Source organism: Labrus mixtus, chromosome 1, assembly GCF_963584025.1.
Source record: "Labrus mixtus chromosome 1, fLabMix1.1, whole genome shotgun sequence".
NCBI classification, from domain to species: Eukaryota; Metazoa; Chordata; class Actinopteri; order Labriformes; family Labridae; genus Labrus; species Labrus mixtus.
This window is the reverse complement of record NC_083612.1, coordinates 27916043-27934465: the sequence shown is the minus strand read 5'-3', so window position 1 is coordinate 27934465 and position 18423 is coordinate 27916043. Positions and strand designations below refer to the sequence as shown.

At 40.0% G+C, this 18423-nt stretch overlaps 1 protein-coding gene across 1 annotated transcript; it reads left to right on the top strand.

The window, feature by feature from the left end:
- The first annotated feature begins 1766 nt into the window (after positions 1-1766).
- Positions 1767-16708, top strand: zfand3 (zinc finger, AN1-type domain 3). Its single transcript, XM_061040989.1, has 6 exons — positions 1767-2128; positions 7118-7158; positions 9306-9494; positions 10989-11054; positions 12421-12645; positions 14624-16708. Exons 1-6 carry the CDS (start codon positions 2046-2048, stop codon positions 14776-14778), a joined length of 759 nt encoding a protein of 252 aa, XP_060896972.1. The 5' UTR covers positions 1767-2045; the 3' UTR covers positions 14779-16708.
- Positions 16709-18423: the final 1715 nt, after the last annotated feature.

The following is an 18423-nucleotide window of genomic DNA, read 5'->3' as shown; positions in this document are numbered from 1 at the left end:
ATAGCCCCCGAATTACATGCACAAACAGGACCTGTAGACATTTATTAATGGAGAGAAGTCTAACATCCATACTTTGGTCCGTAGAGGGACTTGAACCGGCGACCCTTCAGTTCACAACCCAAGTCCCTACAGACTGAGCCTCTACTGCCCAACATATGATGATGCCTCACTTCTCCTGAGATGTATTAAGACTGTCCAGTGAGCAGGTATACAGGCCCAAGAACTAGCATCCATCTATGAGTGCAGCCAAAATGTAATTCATGTATCACATCACTGTCTGATGAGGCAAACTAAAGAAGGCCTATGTGTATGCTGAAAGTTGAAGTTTAGCATCACCATGTTGGCAGGCTTTTAGAATTATTATCAACTACGACTGAAGTGAATCTGGCCGTTAGTTTGAGATATTTGTAAAATGAAATTCTGTCAAGGGTCAACACTACTTAAACGTCTTCAACTTGGGACTCAATAGTAAGTAGTCCAATTTCAAGGCCATTCATCCAACAGTTGTCAAGTTATTTGGTTCAGAAGTGTACAAGTGTTGGACAACTAGACTGAAGGACATACTGACAGCCGGCCTACAATGAAAAGCCAAAAGGATAAAAACTGGTAATGCATGCTTTTTGAGTTTATTGAATTTAGAGTTAAGGAAAAGTAGTTCTGTTAGATAGTACTTAAATTACACAATCTTTTTGGATATTTCTCTCAGCAGTAATTTTGATATCAATTAAAGTTATAATTGCCACATTCCATATACTTGTGTATCTTTTTACCATGAGAACAAATTGTGCAAAAAGCAACAACAGGCTCTATTCACAGTTAGAATTGTTCTTGTCCTTTGACTCGTTAAAACACAAGAACTGTACACAATATACGCTTGGCGTTCCAGCGATTAGGCTAAGTTGTTACAACACCCCTGTCAGAAAACAGCAGCATGCTAGAAAGCAGGAAGACCAACTTAATGCAGGAAGTGCAACATCATGACAGAGGAACGTCACTGAGCTTATGGGGATAACAGTTCCTCAGTGAAGATAAAAATACGAAGAAACAATATGACTAAATAAAGTGGGTGTTCTTATTGATTATTATCATGAGCACAGAAAACACAAACACATTTCAAGGTACCCATTTTGACTTGTGGAAGTATGACAGCACAGGGGTTATGATAATCAATCATCATTAGTATTACAGCACACAACTCACTCTTGAAAGTGAGCCAGCCAGCACACAATATTTTGGCCTGAAACTTTAAGTAAATAAGAAATCCACCATAATTTATTTTATAATCTTGGCTATACGGATGCTATAGTCTGACCTGCTGGCGAATTCAATCACTCTTCATACAAAGAATGAACACTAGTATGCATGAATGTTGCATTTCTTCACGGTAATTCTGCTTTTAAAAAATAAAATAAAACAGAAAGACCTAAATTTGAATGTTTAACTGCAAAGTTAAGCAAGCAAATTTAGCTGTGAAAAGCAGAGGAAAAACAGACCCACTTATTTTTTTAGGCCCACCAACAGCAACCGGTGAAAATACTTGACAGTGTTGTAGGAAGATACTTTGGTACGGAACATACCATGTTGACTCCTCTAAATCAAACATTTTAAAACGAGCCATTTACGGAGTTTAAATTGCATTATGGTTTTCAAAAGATAAAATAACTTTGTATGTGTTTTTGTATCTTTTCATCCAGAACAAAAAACACCGGTTTAACTTTTGGGCTGACCCGGTTACTCACACATTTCCCCCCTCTCTGGAAGTGGTATGCTCCGCACTCTCCAGCTGATCGGCCCAGGATTCCCCGGTGCCTCCGTCCGTCGTGGGCTGCTTCGACGGCTTAAATGTCTCACCGTAACTTTGAACTGTTTTAATTTCATGGAGTCTGGGGCCGCTCGTGTCGGCAAAAAGCCTCTTTTCTAGTGAAATAGTCACAGACAGAAGTCTGTCCGGGATATTGACTGTATACTTGTCAAAGCCAATACGAGGCCCTCTGTCCATCCCCGGATTCACCTGCTACGAGGAGAGCCTCACACGGAAGACCGACATGGGGGACACGGGGAGCGAGGGCAGCAAGCCTCCGAGTAACGTTAACGTGGTTCCCCCGCGCTGCCCCTGTGGCTTCTGGGGGTAAGGCAACAAAAAACAAAAAAACAACAACCTCAAATGTGTTGCTTTCAATTGCTTCCTTTATCTGACAAAAGCTAGCTAAGTCGTTAGCCACTAGCTTTAGCAGCTCAAACAGGGATGAGCTGCTTTTCTTGTTATTACCCCCCTCCCCATTGTTTTGTAGCATTAGCTGCGAGCTAACACCAGCTGGCCTCGGTAACCTTCTCATGTAGAAGTAAAGAGCAGGATAACATGTGACAGGTGTGACAGCGTTAATTTACTGGCTAGTTTTAAAGTATTAAGTTCATTTACAGACAACAGCACAGACAGATCGTTAAACACAAACTGGACTTTAGTTTTATCAATTCAAACTGGTGTTAAGCAGGAAATGCTAATGACACACTGCTGCACACACTGTGACACTTTTCCTTAACACATTCATCTTCATGAGTATGATTTATTTGTCCTGAAGTGTTTGTACTTCACAGCTCATCTTAGGCATAAATACTACAACTACTGCTACTATTATTATTAATACACGTTTTGATATAACAAGTTATTAAATTAACCTTGTAGCCTGTATCGTGAGCTTATCGACAATTCTACACATGCCCTCAATTTGAATTGACAAGGCCGGTATTTCTTTAACCAATTCATTATTTAATTATTGCTGCTACTGTGTACATTATATTATTTGTATAACTTGTGTTTTCATTTTATTCTTTGTTGGTGTTACCTGCTGCTGGAATTTGAATTTCCTGAGGGAACTTTCCCAAGGGATTAATAAAGTTCCTATCTCTCTCCCCCCCCCCCCCCCCCCCCCCCCTCTCTCTCTCTCTCTATCATCACCTTGTTGCCCTTAGATATTAAGAATAAGGTTATAGAATAACATAGGCCTTGTGGTTATGGGTGTATTTGGGGAACTAAACAATATTCAAAGGATCCAAGTTAAGTACTGAGGTGACACTGTAGATTGTTGTCAAATTTACTGAAGTTGTAAAGGCGCATAAGCTGTGTTGGACCCTACCAGGCCAGTGAGATCAATTAACCAGAGGTCACATGGGTTTCATCTTTGCCTACTTAGTGTGGAATGTAAACCAATTTGTTTTTGTTAAGAGATGTAAAAAAAAAATTGAAGCTGTGGTCCCACCTTTGCTCACTAATGTGTTTCATTAAGTGCTTCTTTAGATGTATGTCACATTTCCAGCAGACTGGGTAACACCTACACAATTTGCCCGAGTTTTGCACCTTTTAATTGCAAGTTCACAACTTTGATGTGGAGTCAGTTATGTCCTGTCTACTCTAATCTTCCTACTCTCACATCAATCAACCTCCCCTTCTCATTTTCTTCTCTGCTTTTAGCCAGTCACTTGGCACATTTAATGTTATATGAAAATGTTATTTAAATCAGTTGTTTGTTGTGTTTGATAGACATCATTGATGATTGTCAGACATAAGGACATGACAGATATTGATATCATTATCGTTTTTTTCGCCCAAGCCTCATTATAATGTGATAATTATCGTATTATCGGTCGGGCCTATCTAGAATCCAGCCCCATAATTAATTTCATCTGCTTGCAGGCTTTGTTGTGAATAGTGTGGGTGACCTTGGACTTTATTACATTATGTCATTGGGTTTGGGTTAAAAAAAAGACTTGGTAGGAGTCACCTGTAAGTTGTTTTGTATGCTGCAGACTTGTCAGCATGATGTATGACAACACTTACTCATACTTCCTCCAGGTGTCAGGGCACTCGCTTGTCATGTGTCTCTTTCTTCTGGTGTGACTTCCACATTCGTCTTTCTGCCTCAAACTTTGTTCTGAAGACAAATTCAGGGGCACCATGTAGGATTGTGATTGCTGCTGTGTGGCTCGTGAACCATAATTTTAACTGGCATTTTGAAAGCGATTGATGCATTTACTTCCTTTTGTCATTTCTCCCTGAGAGCAGAGGCCTTGATTGTCTCAAAGTGATCTTTGACAGGAGGCTGCGAAAATCCTTCCTGTCACTTTTTCTAAATCTGGTATCCAGAGATCTCCCTGCATTTGTTAAAGTTGATCTTGCTGCAAAGTTGGTAATACAGAACTGTACTGAAGACTTCATTAAGGATAATCCTGACTTAGGTTTTGGTGATCAAAATGTGTTTTTGTTGTACTTTTTGTACTTTTTAAATCCTGTAAAGGTTTCTGTTTTCACAGGAGCTTATTTTCATCGTGTCGTAACAGATTCCAGGCTAGTTATTCTTTTGCATGTAGCATTCCTTTTCCTTGCAGGTGTGGGTTGTTTGTCTTGGTCTTTGTTAGTTGTGTGCACGTGCAGCTTGATTTGGACTTGTCTGTCTCGTATAGTCAGGGTCTGTATCTCTGCCATGTCCCATCGATGTAGTTGTTGAAGAAAATGGCCTTTTATGTTACAGATATTTTATGATATAAATGTGACTATAGCTGCGATTTCCTTTGCAATGTGTAGTAAAGTCTGTTCCTATACCATTATCTCGATACATTCATTATATCTGCCTAGCCTGACATGACTAGTGTTATTTAACGTAAACCTGTGAAAACTCCCTCATACTAATAACAGTGTTTTGTGTTTCCTTCAAGTAAAGGCTCCAGACTAATACAGTGCCAACCTATTGTAATTATGCATTTTCTAATAGCACAATAGAAAACTGTAAAGAAATCAAGATGAATCCCAGGAATCCCTGCAATAAATAACCAAGAAATTACATTAGCAGGCGTTCTGCTCCCAATTATTTTAATTCTAGAATTTCTGCTTTTCACTGGGAAAATGCCAAACCCATGAGTTCATTATCTGGTTTGGTACTAATGAAGTACACTTACACTGCGTTGCACTGCATAATGGCTTTGTAAGAGACACGCTTCATTTTCTTTACTTCTGACAACTGCAAAGCATTATCAATCTTGTGTCTGTGTAGGTTCTCAGTCTAATAGGTCAATTCAAAGCTTGATCCAAAGGCAACTGGACTCTTCAACCAGTCCAGTTGCCTTTGGATCGAACTTCCAATTGATTTGTCTTATCTGCTAACTTGTGTGTTATGACATTGTTCAGCTCAATGTTCTGCTTCGGCTTTTCTTGCAAGTTGAAAACAAAATAGTAACCTGCATGTTCGTATTCAATGTTAACTTCGCTGTATGTGTTTGAACACAATGTGAATCCTTGGTGGACAAACTGAACAGTGTATTATACAGTGTATTATAGTGTAGTTCCATCTGACGCGCCTGTAAAGATAGAAGCGGAACTACTGAACATGTTCAGGTGCAAAGACATAATTATATTCTCATCATTGAAATCATTAACCCCAGCTGAACTCTTCTCTGTTGCTTTCCTCCTCATTGATAAACCATTGTCTTACAACTAATTCAACAGCATTTGTGGCTGACCAAGTTTCTGTGAAAGTATCTACTGTTGAAAGACTTCTGACTCTCTGTGAAGTCATTTTTAATTTAACTGCTCATGTCCCTAAAAATGCATCACTAAGGCGATGGAGCCTATCTTCCTGTCTGTTCTAATCAGATGTTCTCATTAGGAACAGCAGTGGGCAAGCTATGAAATAGACTGATTGTGTCTGTTCAGAAGTCACCCGCCTGAACAAGCATGCACTTTCTTTCCTGCATGTATTTTTCTCACCCTTCCTCACCCCTTTTAGTTTCTTAATTAATCAGTGATTTGATTACTTCTGATTTATAAGGCTGACAACAGGATATGACTGGTTGTTTACCCAGTATCAGCTTCCCTCCCTGCCTGTGTCTGATGATGTGCTTTCTCCTCTATCTTACTTCCCTCTTGCTCTTTTGATGCCCTCAAGCACACAGCAGCAGACTGACAGACACTCCTCAGGTTGACTGCAACTGACCCTACATTTAGAAATGAGGACAAAGGTGTGCAACCAAGCACCCAAAATAAATAGAATGTGACTGATAGCAACGACCGTCACGCTCGATGCACAGACAGTAAGGACGAAGAGTGGAGAGGAAATGAGAGGAGCCCTCAGAGGAAAGCTAGAGCCATCTGTTGTGAAATAGTTGTGCTGCTGAAATAAGTAAGGCCTCATCCCTTTTAACAGCTTTATTACATCAAAGATAGTTATCCACGGTTAGGTAGGGGCAGTATATAGAGGTAACAGTGGGATTTTTTTACCATTGCAATACATGAATGATTCAGCTCGTAGCAGCTTCTGTAGCTGGCAGAGAGGGGAAGTTAATGAGGTCTGTCATTTTCTCCATTTCTTCCTCTTGCTCACATGTCAGCGGTGTGTAGTGCCAACACACAGGATGGAGGCTTTACATTTTTGGGCAAAACCAACCTAGCAGCATTTTAAACTCTGCTCCACAATCAATGCTAGTGACAAAAGAAGTGAACATTCACCCTTTATCTCATCTCGTAGGCCTAACTGTGTCTATTGTTTTGTTTCTAAACTACTAAAATAACCAAAATATAGGTAAAACAACGACAGATGTAATAAGCATGTACAAGAAAATCACAGATTTAACAACAAACTCAAACAGTAAGGACTTCTCTTCATTTTGTAGAATACAAATAGGATTCAGGTCATTTGAAAGCTATATTAAGCAATTGTTGATGTTCACAAGTAAGCAAGTTGAGTTTAGCCAAGTTCCTGCTGACACATTTCATGGACTTGCAACACGAGTAATGTTCCTGGAAACCTTGTTATTAAAAGAACAATTCTATACCTGTGTTTGCTTTAAGATTGTTAACATACTTAAATTGGAAGGTTGATACTGCATATTCCTGTGCAGGTAGAACGATGTGCAGTCAAAGGATACAGAAGTTACAACCCAGTAGAGTTGGTTCCTTGTTCGTCTGCTCCTCAGACCTTGACATCCTCATTGCACTACAGCTCTGAATTCAGTGAATATTACTGTTATTTTTTCTCTATCAAGACTGAAAATGAGAAATAAGTACTCAACCTGGAACTTGGACTATTTGATTTACACACTCACTTTCCCTCTCTGCTCTTTTCCTCAGGTCCAGCAAAACTATGAATCTCTGCTCAAAATGTTTTGCAGGTAAGATTTCATTTTTTCCCCTCAGTGTGGGTGATCTCCTGTCTAACATAGAGCGCTGCTGGTTGGGGTGCTAAAAGACTTGTTTTGAAAAGGCCTTAGAGTGAGAAAAGGCAGACAAACAAGTTTGTTTCCTCAACAACAACTTGTTTAACCGTGTCTTCATCCAACTGGAGATTGACTTACATTTTTTAGGTGTTTCCTGGAAAACAATAAAGCAGTTGATGTTTCTCTATTTGCTAACTCTTTTCACAGATGATTTGAGGTATTTGTTATATCTAGTTCACTATTTTTTCTTAAACACTTTTAGTGCAGAACTTTAGTTCCAGTTTCATAATAATATTTTCCCCCTCACTCCAGCTTAAGCTTGTCCTCTCCTAGAATCAGTATCTGGGATATACAGTTGCAAGAAAAAGTATGTGAACCCTTTGGAATTTCTTAGTTTTCTGATTAAATTGGCCATAAAATGTGTTCTGATCGTCATCTAAGTCTCAACAATAGACAAACACAGTCTGCTTAAACTAATACCACACAAACAATTATATGTTTTCATTGAACACAACATGTAAACATTCACAGTGCAGGGTGGAAAAAGATGTGAACCCCTAGGCTAATGACTTCTCCAAGAGCTAATTGGAGTCAGGACTCAGCCAACCTGCAGTCCAATCAATGAGACAAGATTGGAGGTGTTGGTTAAAGCTGCCCTGCCCCATAAAAAACACACTCCAGTTTTGAGTTTGATATTCTCAAGAAGCATTGCCTGATGTGAACCATGCCTTGCACAAAAGAGCGCTAAGAAGACCAACGATTAAGAATTGTTGACTTGCATAAAGCTGGAAAGGGTTACAAAAGAATCTCTAAAAGCCTCGATGTTCATCAGTCCACGGTAAGACAAATTGTCTATAAATGGAGAAAGTTCAGCACTGTTGCTACTCTCCCTAGAAGTGGCCGTCCTGTAGAGATGACTGCAAGAGCACAGCGCAGAAAGACTTATACAAATCTCTGGCACATGCTAACATCTCTGTTGGCGAATCTACGATACGTAAAACACTAAACAAGAATGGAGTTCATGGGAGGACACCACAGAGAAAGCCACTGCTGTCTAAAAAAACATTGCTGCACGTTTGAAGTTTGCAAAAGAGCACCTGGATGTTCCACAGCACTACTGGCAAAACATCCTGTGGACAGATGAAACAAAAGTTGAGTTGTTTGGAAGGAACACACAACACTATGTGTGGAGAAAGACAGGCACAGCACACCAACATCAAAACCTCATCCCAACTGTGAAGTATGGTGGAGGGGGCATCATGGTTTGGGGCTGCTTTGCTGCATCAGGGCCTGGACAGATTGCTATCATCGACGGAAAAATGAATTCCCAAGTTTATCAAGACATTTTGCAGGAAAACTTAAGGCCATCTGTCCACCAATTGAAGCTCAACAGAAGTTGGGTGATGCAACAGGACAACGACCCAAAGCACAGAAGTAAATCAACAACAGAATGGCTTCAACATTAGAAAATACACCTTCTGGAGTGGCCCAGTCAGAGTCCTGACCTCAACCCGATAGAGATGCTGTGGCATGACCTCAAGAGAGCGATTCACACCAGACATCCCAAGAATATTGCTGAACTGAAAAAGTTTTGTAAAGAGGAATGGTCCAAAATTCCTCCTGACCGTTGTGCAGGTCTGATCTGTAACTACAGGAAACGTTTGGTTTAGGTTATTGCTGTCAAAGGAGGGTCAACCAGTTATTAAATCCAAGGGTTCACATACTTTTTCCACCCTGCACTGTGAATGTTTACATGTTGTGTTCAATAAAAACATGAAAACATATAATTGTTTGTGTGGTATTAGTTTAACTATAGACTGTGTTTGTCTATTGTTGAGACTTAGATGAAGATCAGAACACATTTTATGGCCAATTTATGCAGAAAACTAGGAAATTCAAGGGTTCACATACTTTTTCTTGCAACTGTAAGTAGAGAACTTAACATAAGATTTGAATTTAACTGTGTCAGTGTACCAGTTTCTAAATTAAATTATGCCTCTTATTGACACACTTGTTTGGTTAACAACAGTTCATTACTACTAAGCTGTTTTCTAACATGTACACAAAGACACATATGTCACACCATTTGACTTTTTTCATAGACATTCAGAAGAAACAGCCGGACAGTGATTGCACTCCAAAGGCCATGCCGAGCTCCAGCAGCAGCCAAACAGACATCTTCTGTAACGAAACAAGCAGCAGCATCAGTCAGGCGCTGATATCGATGCCTAACACATCAGAAGAACCTTCATCAGGAGAGGCGGGAGCGATACCTCTACCTGCTCAGGACGGTAAGACAGCAGTGTACAAGTAAGAAATACATAACTCATCGAGTTTCCTTCCTAGCTCAAATTGTGCAGGGGCAAGAGCTTCTTTTGTATTTCTGCAAATTTAGCGGTGTGTTTTAATGTACAACATATTGGAGGTCAGAACCTTTTCAGAGTGTTGTAGCTTTTCATCCATTACACGTTTCCAAAGACAACTTTAACTAGATTCTGCAAACAGAAGCAGCTGCAGTGCCTCTGTCCTGGCTATATTTGTCCTCATGGCACAGATAGAAAGAATAATAGCAAAGGGTATCCATTCAGAAGTGAAGGTTTTAAAGGGACACCTACAATTGCCAGGGCATCGGTCATTGCTGTTCAGTGACAAGGTTATTTGTGGAGGCTGATTCAGGACAGGACAACACAGTGGATAGCAAATGCATGTGCAGGAGACTTATGCACACAAGAACCTGCTCCTCTGTTTGAGAAGAATTCAGATGTGCTCACAAGAAATCTATTAGTTCTGGTTTTTCATTAAAAAAGCATCTCAAGGAACAAAGACATTTGACGACATGACCAAGAGCTTGACACAGCTTCTCACAATGTTTTCTTGACATTTTGGAGGAACGAAAGTTACCTGTAATCAATAAAATAACTGGCAGGTTAATGGATAAAGAATGTTATTTGTTGTTGCAGCAGCCCTACATTATTTCTCTCTGACTCAAAAGTGCATCTTTGCATGCTGTGGTTCATTTTGGTCAAACAGGTCACTCTCAGAGCAGAAAGTTTGAATACAGCACTTCACGTTGAATTTTGTGTAACGGCATGATATTAATGTCAGATTTTAGAAGTTGCAGAATGAACTTACATCTTCAGAATGGTTAAATGTGTAATATTCCCAACTTTAACTCACTTTAAAAACAGTAAAAGGTTCAGGTGTGTGATACTTTCTTTTCCACCCACCCACAGACAGATGTGTCCTGGCTAGCTGCAGTTTGCACACATGCACACTGTGGTCTATCCCTTATATAAATCTTACATAGTCTCTGTGAAAACCAAAAGAAGTTTACAGGATAGAATGGATTCAGTACACCCCTGGCACAGCCTTATTATTCTGCTACTGTGTGGAAACAAGTACAACTGTATCTGGGCAACCAGCTGAGGACTCATGAATAACTTCTGTTCTCAGGCTGTTAGTATTATAAACCATGTTCCTTTTCAGGCAACCCAACATATTCACTTTAGTGTCAATCCATTGAAGTTAATCAGCTTTTTTTTTATATGTATTTTGTTTGAATATATTCCTTTATTACAGTTTTTTATTGTATTCCAAGAAACTTAATTGCAGAATTATTTATTGGTTTTAATTTTTTATTGGTCTGTTCTTAATCAATATCTAGGGGCTTTTGATGTTTGTTTTTTTACTTGTATAACAGCAATTATTACAAGTTAGAACCTAGTGTCCTTGTGTGCTCTCCTTTCTTCAATCTCATCTTCTCTCTCTCTCTCTCTCTTTTTCAGAAGTATCCAGCACAGACACAGTCTTCAGTTCACTCTCCACTCCCACAAAACGCTCCTTTGAATCAGGTGTGACTCAGCTGTTCCTTCACCTTGTCCAGTGTTGTCTTTTGCACTTTGCCATTATCATGTCCACTTAAAGCATTGGACTGAAGGATCCAGTAGCTTTTACGACATTGCATTGATCCAACGTGGCCAAATTAATTTCACATCCAGTGGAAACAACAGAAGGGAGGATACTGGGGACGCAATACAGCATTTCTGTCAGAGGGTGGAAATGCAAAGCCAATCAAGCAGTTACTAGAATAAATGCACCAAACTTCATGCAGTGGCCGCCCAAAGTTAAAACCTAAGCAAATTATACACAAAAGAACCATAGACAGAAGAACTATTGGACACATTGCATCAGTTTTTAGTACTCTCACATTTAAAAAGAATATGCTGTGTTTCATTATAGACATTTAAGAAAAAAATGTAATTAGCATTGTTGTTTAGAATAAGTAGAACTGGGCAGACTTTTAGTTTTCTAGCATGTATTTTCCTTATTTGTGCTGTCAGCCTTATGTGACACAGAGTAGGCAAGGCTCAGAGATGGTGTGTGAACATGTTGATCCTGGGTCTTATGTGGCTGGATCATGTGAGCACACACATGTAGAAGCTGGCCTCATTTAAACTGTGTGCTGTGGCTGAAACGTTTCACTTCTCACCATCTCTACAAATGAGGTCCTGTCATTTTTCTAATTTTTTAGTCTTTAGTCTATACACTGAAGCTTTACCAGTTCTTACACATTTCACTCTGAGATCAGTTGGAAATGTAATTATCTTCCGATGTGTTTTTTTGTTGTTGTTGTTGTTGATGTTGACTCGCATCTGACTTCGACTTCTTAGTGAGTGTAAATTGGCTACAGAGATTTACCGGGATAACAAAAGGAAGGCAAGGGTGCAACATTTTTTCCACAACATGCACTTCTACATGTACAGACACACTCTCACATATATAGGGATCAATGTGGCGGGCTTGGGGGATCTGGCTGCACAGCCTGGCCTAGTTCTCAGAGATTTATTGAGCACTGATCAGCATTCGGCCGGGCCAGAGAAAAAGTCTGCAGGATTGATGAGAAAAGCTGAGTTAAAATTCAAGGCGACAACTAGAACTGTCTACACGCTCTTCTTGTGTCAGGGGCTGGTTTGAATGTAATCTAATGTAGGAGAACCATTAATCTCAAAGAATGTGTTTCATTTAGTGGGCTTTTTCTGTTCGAGCTATCATCAGTTCCATCCAAGATGCAGACATGACCAAATGTGAGGGATGTTTGTGTGAATTAGTTAAGTGAAACCCTCCCCCAACATATTGTAGTGTTGCATATAGAATACATCAAATGAAGCCTTTATTTCAACTTAATTTTTGTGTGCATGTACTTTCGTTTGTCTCCAGCCTCGGAGTCAGAAAGCGACGTTTCACCCGAAAAGCGAGCTAGAGTGGTCGAGGTGCCAGAGGGTGAGGAGTCTTCATCATCGTCATCATCTTTGTCTGCGTCATCATCATCATCCTCCTCCTCCTCGTCTCGCAGTGGCTCTAAACAGCGCAACCGCAAACGCTGCCATAGCTGCCAAACCAAACTGGAGCTGGTTCAGCAAGAGCTGGGTTCTTGTCGCTGTGGTATGATGATACAACTCTACACACTCGCACAGTTTGATACACAACATACATTTAAATACAGATATCCTTTTATACTCCTTTAACTGGCTGTTGAAATAAGAACCCTCAGTGGTGTGCATTAGGTTATAAATGATAGTTTAAATTTGAATATATGTAAAAACATGCTGGTTAACTTGGTTATAGTTGGGTGAACTAAATCTAGAGCAGTGAAATGCATTAAGCCTCTGTATGTGTTGGTGTGTTGACAGAAACGTCGATGACCAGAGTGCTTTTGCTAGCCTTGGGGGACCCTTTCAGAGAGTTTGAATGTTTCACATAGCACATAAAACATAAGCCAATTACCACAAACACTAATGCAGTTTAAACCAATACTTGGCTTGCTAATCAACTTGTTTGCATACAAATTAAAGTACTTAAAAAGTCACAGCTCTTCACTGCTTAAAGACCATCTGCTTAAACCCACACAATAATTTCTAAATTGGAAATTGACTTGCCTTATTTTCCACCAGGCGCTGCTTAATGCAAGGGCCATCCATCCTTAATAGTCCAATGCTTACTATGAAAACATGCTTTTTTTCACACTGAAGGGGAAATGGTGGCAATTACAGTGATTTCTGACTATTGCAGTAATTGCAGTTTTCTTTTCTAATGGTTCTGCAGAATGCCTCAGTGTAAGCCAAGAAGGTCTGATAATGACTTGAAAGCATGACAGCTTTCACATGGTAAATTGAGGAGAAATGTCTGTTCCATTGTTGTCTCAAGTCTGTAACACAAAGACTGTAATACATTTATATAAATAGTTGTAATAAAGACATAAAGTAAAGGCACGGGAACTTAAAAAGCCAATTATATCAAACGGTTTCTCCTCTGATGTGGAGGGTATTCTTGCCTGTTACTTGTTACAAACGCCACTTACCACTCGCAAAGCATTGTGGGATACAATGAGTGGACTACCATATATAGGATATGATAATGCTAACTTCTGACACCACTACAAAACAGCATATTGACCATATAGTGAATAGTGTGTGATTTCGGTCACAGCCGTTGTGTCCTCTTATCCGCTGCTTGTGTCCTCACCTCAGATGAGCATCAGCAGTTACACATGTTGTGCCCTGTGTGGGTGTTATACATGTATATGGACATTAGTCCTCATAAACTGCAGAGTGTCAAATGAATTAGTAACATTTTGTATATTTAAGGAATTGAAAAGTATAGTACAGTATTTCTAGGCAGCTTAACACTTGGTACTTAAAGTATATGCTATTTTAAACAGTCTTACCTTTACAATTTTATGAAGACGTTTTTTCTTATTGTTGTCGGTTACTGGAGGTATTTTAAATAGCCCCCATGGTTTTTCAAGCTGTGTCTGAGAAGTCTATCCCTTTTTAAAAGACTCAAATATTCCACAACTTCCTCCTCTCCACTCCAAACATGAGCAGAGTTATCATAGAGGTTTTAATTGCGTAGCAACCAGCTGTCACACTGGGCATTTAATCACTGCGCATTGAAAGCCAGAAGTGTTATTATGTGTATTAATGAAGGAATTTAAGACGATGAGAGCTAACGAGCTTCTCTGAGCTTATCGTGCCTCCTACAGTGGCAGGGCCTTTTGTTGAGAGCGCTCCAGCAGAGACGGAGAGTCAATGAGAGGGATGAGGGCTGTCTGCTTTGGTTGAATGGAGTCAAAAGAGGGAGCTGTCTACTCCAGCAGAATCTCCTCTGCTGACAAGACCTTTTACAAAGGCATGGCTGCAAAGCAATACATATTATCATCATATAATATGGCCGTTTGAAAAGACATGTATATGTTAGGAGATGTTTATTCATCTTAAATTACACATATAATATGATGCTTTTTTTACATACATTTAAGTTGTTACAAAAATGCTCAAATAATTCTCATATTTAACCAGAGCTGCTGTAAAATGTCTATTTAACCAAACTAACAAAATGAATCATCCCTTTCTCCCAATAGGTTATGTCTTTTGTATGCTCCATCGGCTCCCGGAGCAGCATGACTGTCTGTTTGACCACCTTGGCCGCGGTCGCCAGGAGGCCGTCCTGAAGATGGTCAAGCTGGACCGCAAGGTGGGCCGCTCGTGTCAGCGCATCGGAGAAGAGTGCTCCTGAGCAGCTGTTTCCTAAGAAGAATCTCCATGTTTAAACGGTGTCTCAGCACTTACAGGGATTTGATATTTTTCCCCTTTGGTTTGTTTTTCGAGATTTCTGCAGGTTTTTTGGATACAAGCCCGGCATAAAACATTTCTTTAGAATATTACTCGCTCTCTTAAATCCCACTGTTACTCGTTTCCCTTTCTTTTTTTTTATCTCTCTCTGATGGCTTGAACAGATCCCTGCTGCTAAGATGCCTTTTGGAAAATCCAAAACCAGGAATGAACGAACAATAAAGAGTAAAAGAAATGTACATTTTCTTCACTTTTTTGGAACCTCCTGACTACACAAGTGTGAGAAGTGTAAGGGGAAAAAGGACAAAGAGAAAAAATACAATGCTTTGTTAAGGTGTTTGTCCCAGAAGCCAGTTTAAGACCTGAGTCTTTACCTCAAAAAAGAAAGAAAAACAACAAATGACAAAGAGGAAGAGGAGGATGGAATGGTTACCCTTTGTGTGTACATTTCTGCTTTGGCGCTCTTTATAGACTGTGCTCTTTACCTCAAAATCAGACAGAGCTGCTTTGTATTCGGCGCCCAGCATGGACTTTGTGAAGCAAACCGAGCTAGTCAGCCTCAGTTTAAGTCAGTGTCTTACCCCTAGGTTGTCCACTACCCCTAATCCTAAACTTTTAGAAACACCTGTTCATCATCCACCTCAGGTTATCAGGATATCAAAGCCCAAACTCCAACCCACCTTCCTCCAACACAGAACCTTCAATTTTACTCAACAGGAAATCTTTTACTCTTTTGTTTTACTCTTGTAAGGGTGTTCACTCTTTGCTGAACAGGACAAATGAAACTGGGGAGACAACATAAATCCAAATTAAAGACTTTTGGTGCAAGTCTGACTGAAAGACTTTATGCTGGTTGGATTAAGCTGGGAGTCTAAGGTTTGCACACAGATCTGTCTTCAAAATTGTGATGTGATTTGTTGCAGATTTTCTCTGTCTTCCTCTTTTTGTCTTAGTCTTTATCTCCTAAATCTCTACAGCCCACCCATGGAAGAGGAGTCCGCGTCTCTTTTCCGGCAACATGTGGATTATTTGTGCTGGACAAGTACTAATTTACAGGACCTGCAGTCCATTGAAGGGGGCATATGAGTCATGGCCTGAGATGTCTACATTGTACATTTCTGCAGATCACTATAGTTGTGTATAAACACGCTTTCTCAAACCTTTCTGTTGTTTTGTGTGCTCAGCTGTTGTTTACATTGAGCATAAGCAGGCGAAATCAAACATTGTTGTACACGCTGAGTTTGGACTGAAGCAGAGATGGATGATGGTCTTTATAGTTCAGGTTTCTCATAATGTCTTAGTTATGTTTGCAAGGTATTTTTTTGGCACCAGCTTTGATGCAAGATGTCACTGTTTGACTTTCACTCCTTTTCTTGTCCGTTAATTCTCCTCCTTCCTTCAGTTCCCCGTCTTTTCATTTCCATCTATAACGATGAGCTCACGTGCATTCTCCTCCTTTACACTCCCTCTCTCATCTTTCCCCTTATTGATTGCTCTATTTTTCCTCGTGTCACCCTCTCTGCCCCCCTCTTCCCCCCCTCTCTCTTTCTCTGTGGATGGGGGGAGGAGGAGCTGAAAGTTAAAATAAGCAAATAATGACTTTCCAAATGTTTTTCTGATGGACTGTGGAAGGAATGAAAGGATCGTGTATAATGAATGAATATTCTGTATCTTAAAGAAAACCTTATTTAACCCAGTTTAAGTTTCACTTACACTTTAGTATAGAGTTGATTTTTTTTGGTTGTAATGTGGTCATAAATTAGGAAGATGAATGTGGAAAATTCTATATTTTTGTTTCCATTCTTTAACTTTTTTCTTCCCCTTTCCAATTATTTTTCTTTATCTGAGAAAGAATAAACTGGATTAGACAAAGAGTGAACATCTGTAGTGTACTTATTGATATGCTGGATGGAAAGATGAAGGATTGCTCAGAAGTATGTTGGGAGTTGGAGCTAGAGAAGTACTCTAGTCACTCTCTGCAGTATGAAGTATGGGAATGAGATGAATACATGTATTTTGCATGATTTCAAACGAATGCATGGGTGAGGTAAGAGTGGTTACGAGGCCCAGCCTATTTGCAACACACTGCTGGCTCACTGCCATGTCCTAACATCCTGCCAGTTTTTTTTTATAGTGATGTAAACGTCTGTTTACTGCTCACAGAGGGCCGCTATAAAGCTACTCTCATTTATTTAACAAATCTGTTTGAGCATGTTTGTGTGTGCGAACATGTGTGCACACTAATGGAGAGTTTTAACCAAAGAGGCTACTGATGGCAGCCATGAGTCTTGTGGGCCTGGCTGCGCTAATTAATGTTGTGAAGGAAAAAAAACACATGTAGCCTTGATCAAAAGACGTCTTCAAACACTGAAGCTGGCCAGACGCCAGCCTGAGCGTAATCCCTCAGCCTCCACCTCTCCCAAACCGAGCCAAAACTACGGAAGTAAGGAGCTAAATGTGAGGTCATTGTCATTGAAGTTTCTCCTTGGTGAAGGTGGTTGAAACTTTAAACAACGCTGCTGGTTTACAGATGGCATTTCGCTCTCTTAAAACTTGCCCTGTGTGTCCTTGTCTAAGTCTTATTCTACATTTGTGGTTGAGTTTTCTGTCAGAGTTTCTATGCACTGGTGTTGGTCTGTACATCATCTCACATGTAGAGAGCATTGTAGAGGATCTCCAAGAGACTGATGCATTTTTTTTTTGATATTTAAAAAGAAAATTGGGACATTCATAATATCTGTTATCCATTTGTGTCTGATTCTATCTTCCATGGCATACTTTGACATACTTCATACAGTTTTGAGTTTGAAGTGGGGGAATCAGGTCTTTCTGTAGCAAACTGAGGTTGCTTTCACATATGAAGTCCGGTGGACTCTGTGGGATTCAGGGTTGAAGTTGTTTCATTGTTGCCAGTCTTTCAAACTGCACTTAGTCAAGCGCACTAAAGCCTGTCCAATATTTTGTGAGGTAGCCACTAGTTGGGGCTGTAGCTCCGGTCAATGGCTTCTGCCATCCAGCCTAATGCTGCACTATGACCAGAGAGTAAACAACAGGACAGTGAAAGAATGTCATCCTGTCGTGCAGCACAGTTTGGCAGTATTTTCATCTTTAAAAATGGAAATAAAGTAATATGTTGGAGAAACTGTAACGATCGTATTTCCCTCTGGGATTAATAAAGTATTTCTGATTCTGATTCTGATTCTGAACTTGAGGACCTTAGTGGGAGTGGCCTGCGGTGCTGTGCATTCTGGTATTTGGTGTCTTTCATCCACATGAGCCAAAAATACACTTTCTGCCTTTTCTCAGCCAAGAAGGCACCAACTTCAAAATGTATTTCACATTTCTACTACATATATGACCCAATGTCAATACAGATTCATGTTTCAACGGGTGAAGTATCCCTTTAAACTGGCAAATCGACCGGCGCAATGAGTAACCACACTTAGCACAGGTGTGTTAACCTGTAAGGAGGACTGAAGGTTGGTGTTGTTAGCAATGTTTAGCCTTGCTCGTCTAACCTATATGACATCGTTTACAGACAGATAAATTCAACCCACAATGCACTGCATTTTGGTTGCTTCCCTTATTT

Excerpts from the sequence above, each read along its gene's own strand:
- zfand3 (XM_061040989.1), top strand. The coding sequence starts at position 2,046 with ATGGGGGACACGGGGAGCGAGGGCAGCAAGCCTCCGAGTAACGTTAAC. Across the intron at positions 7,159-9,305 it reads CTGCTCAAAATGTTTTGCAG|ACATTCAGAAGAAACAGCCG; the intron begins GTAAGATTTCAT and ends CTTTTTTCATAG. Across the intron at positions 9,495-10,988 it reads ACCTCTACCTGCTCAGGACG|AAGTATCCAGCACAGACACA; the intron begins GTAAGACAGCAG and ends TCTCTTTTTCAG.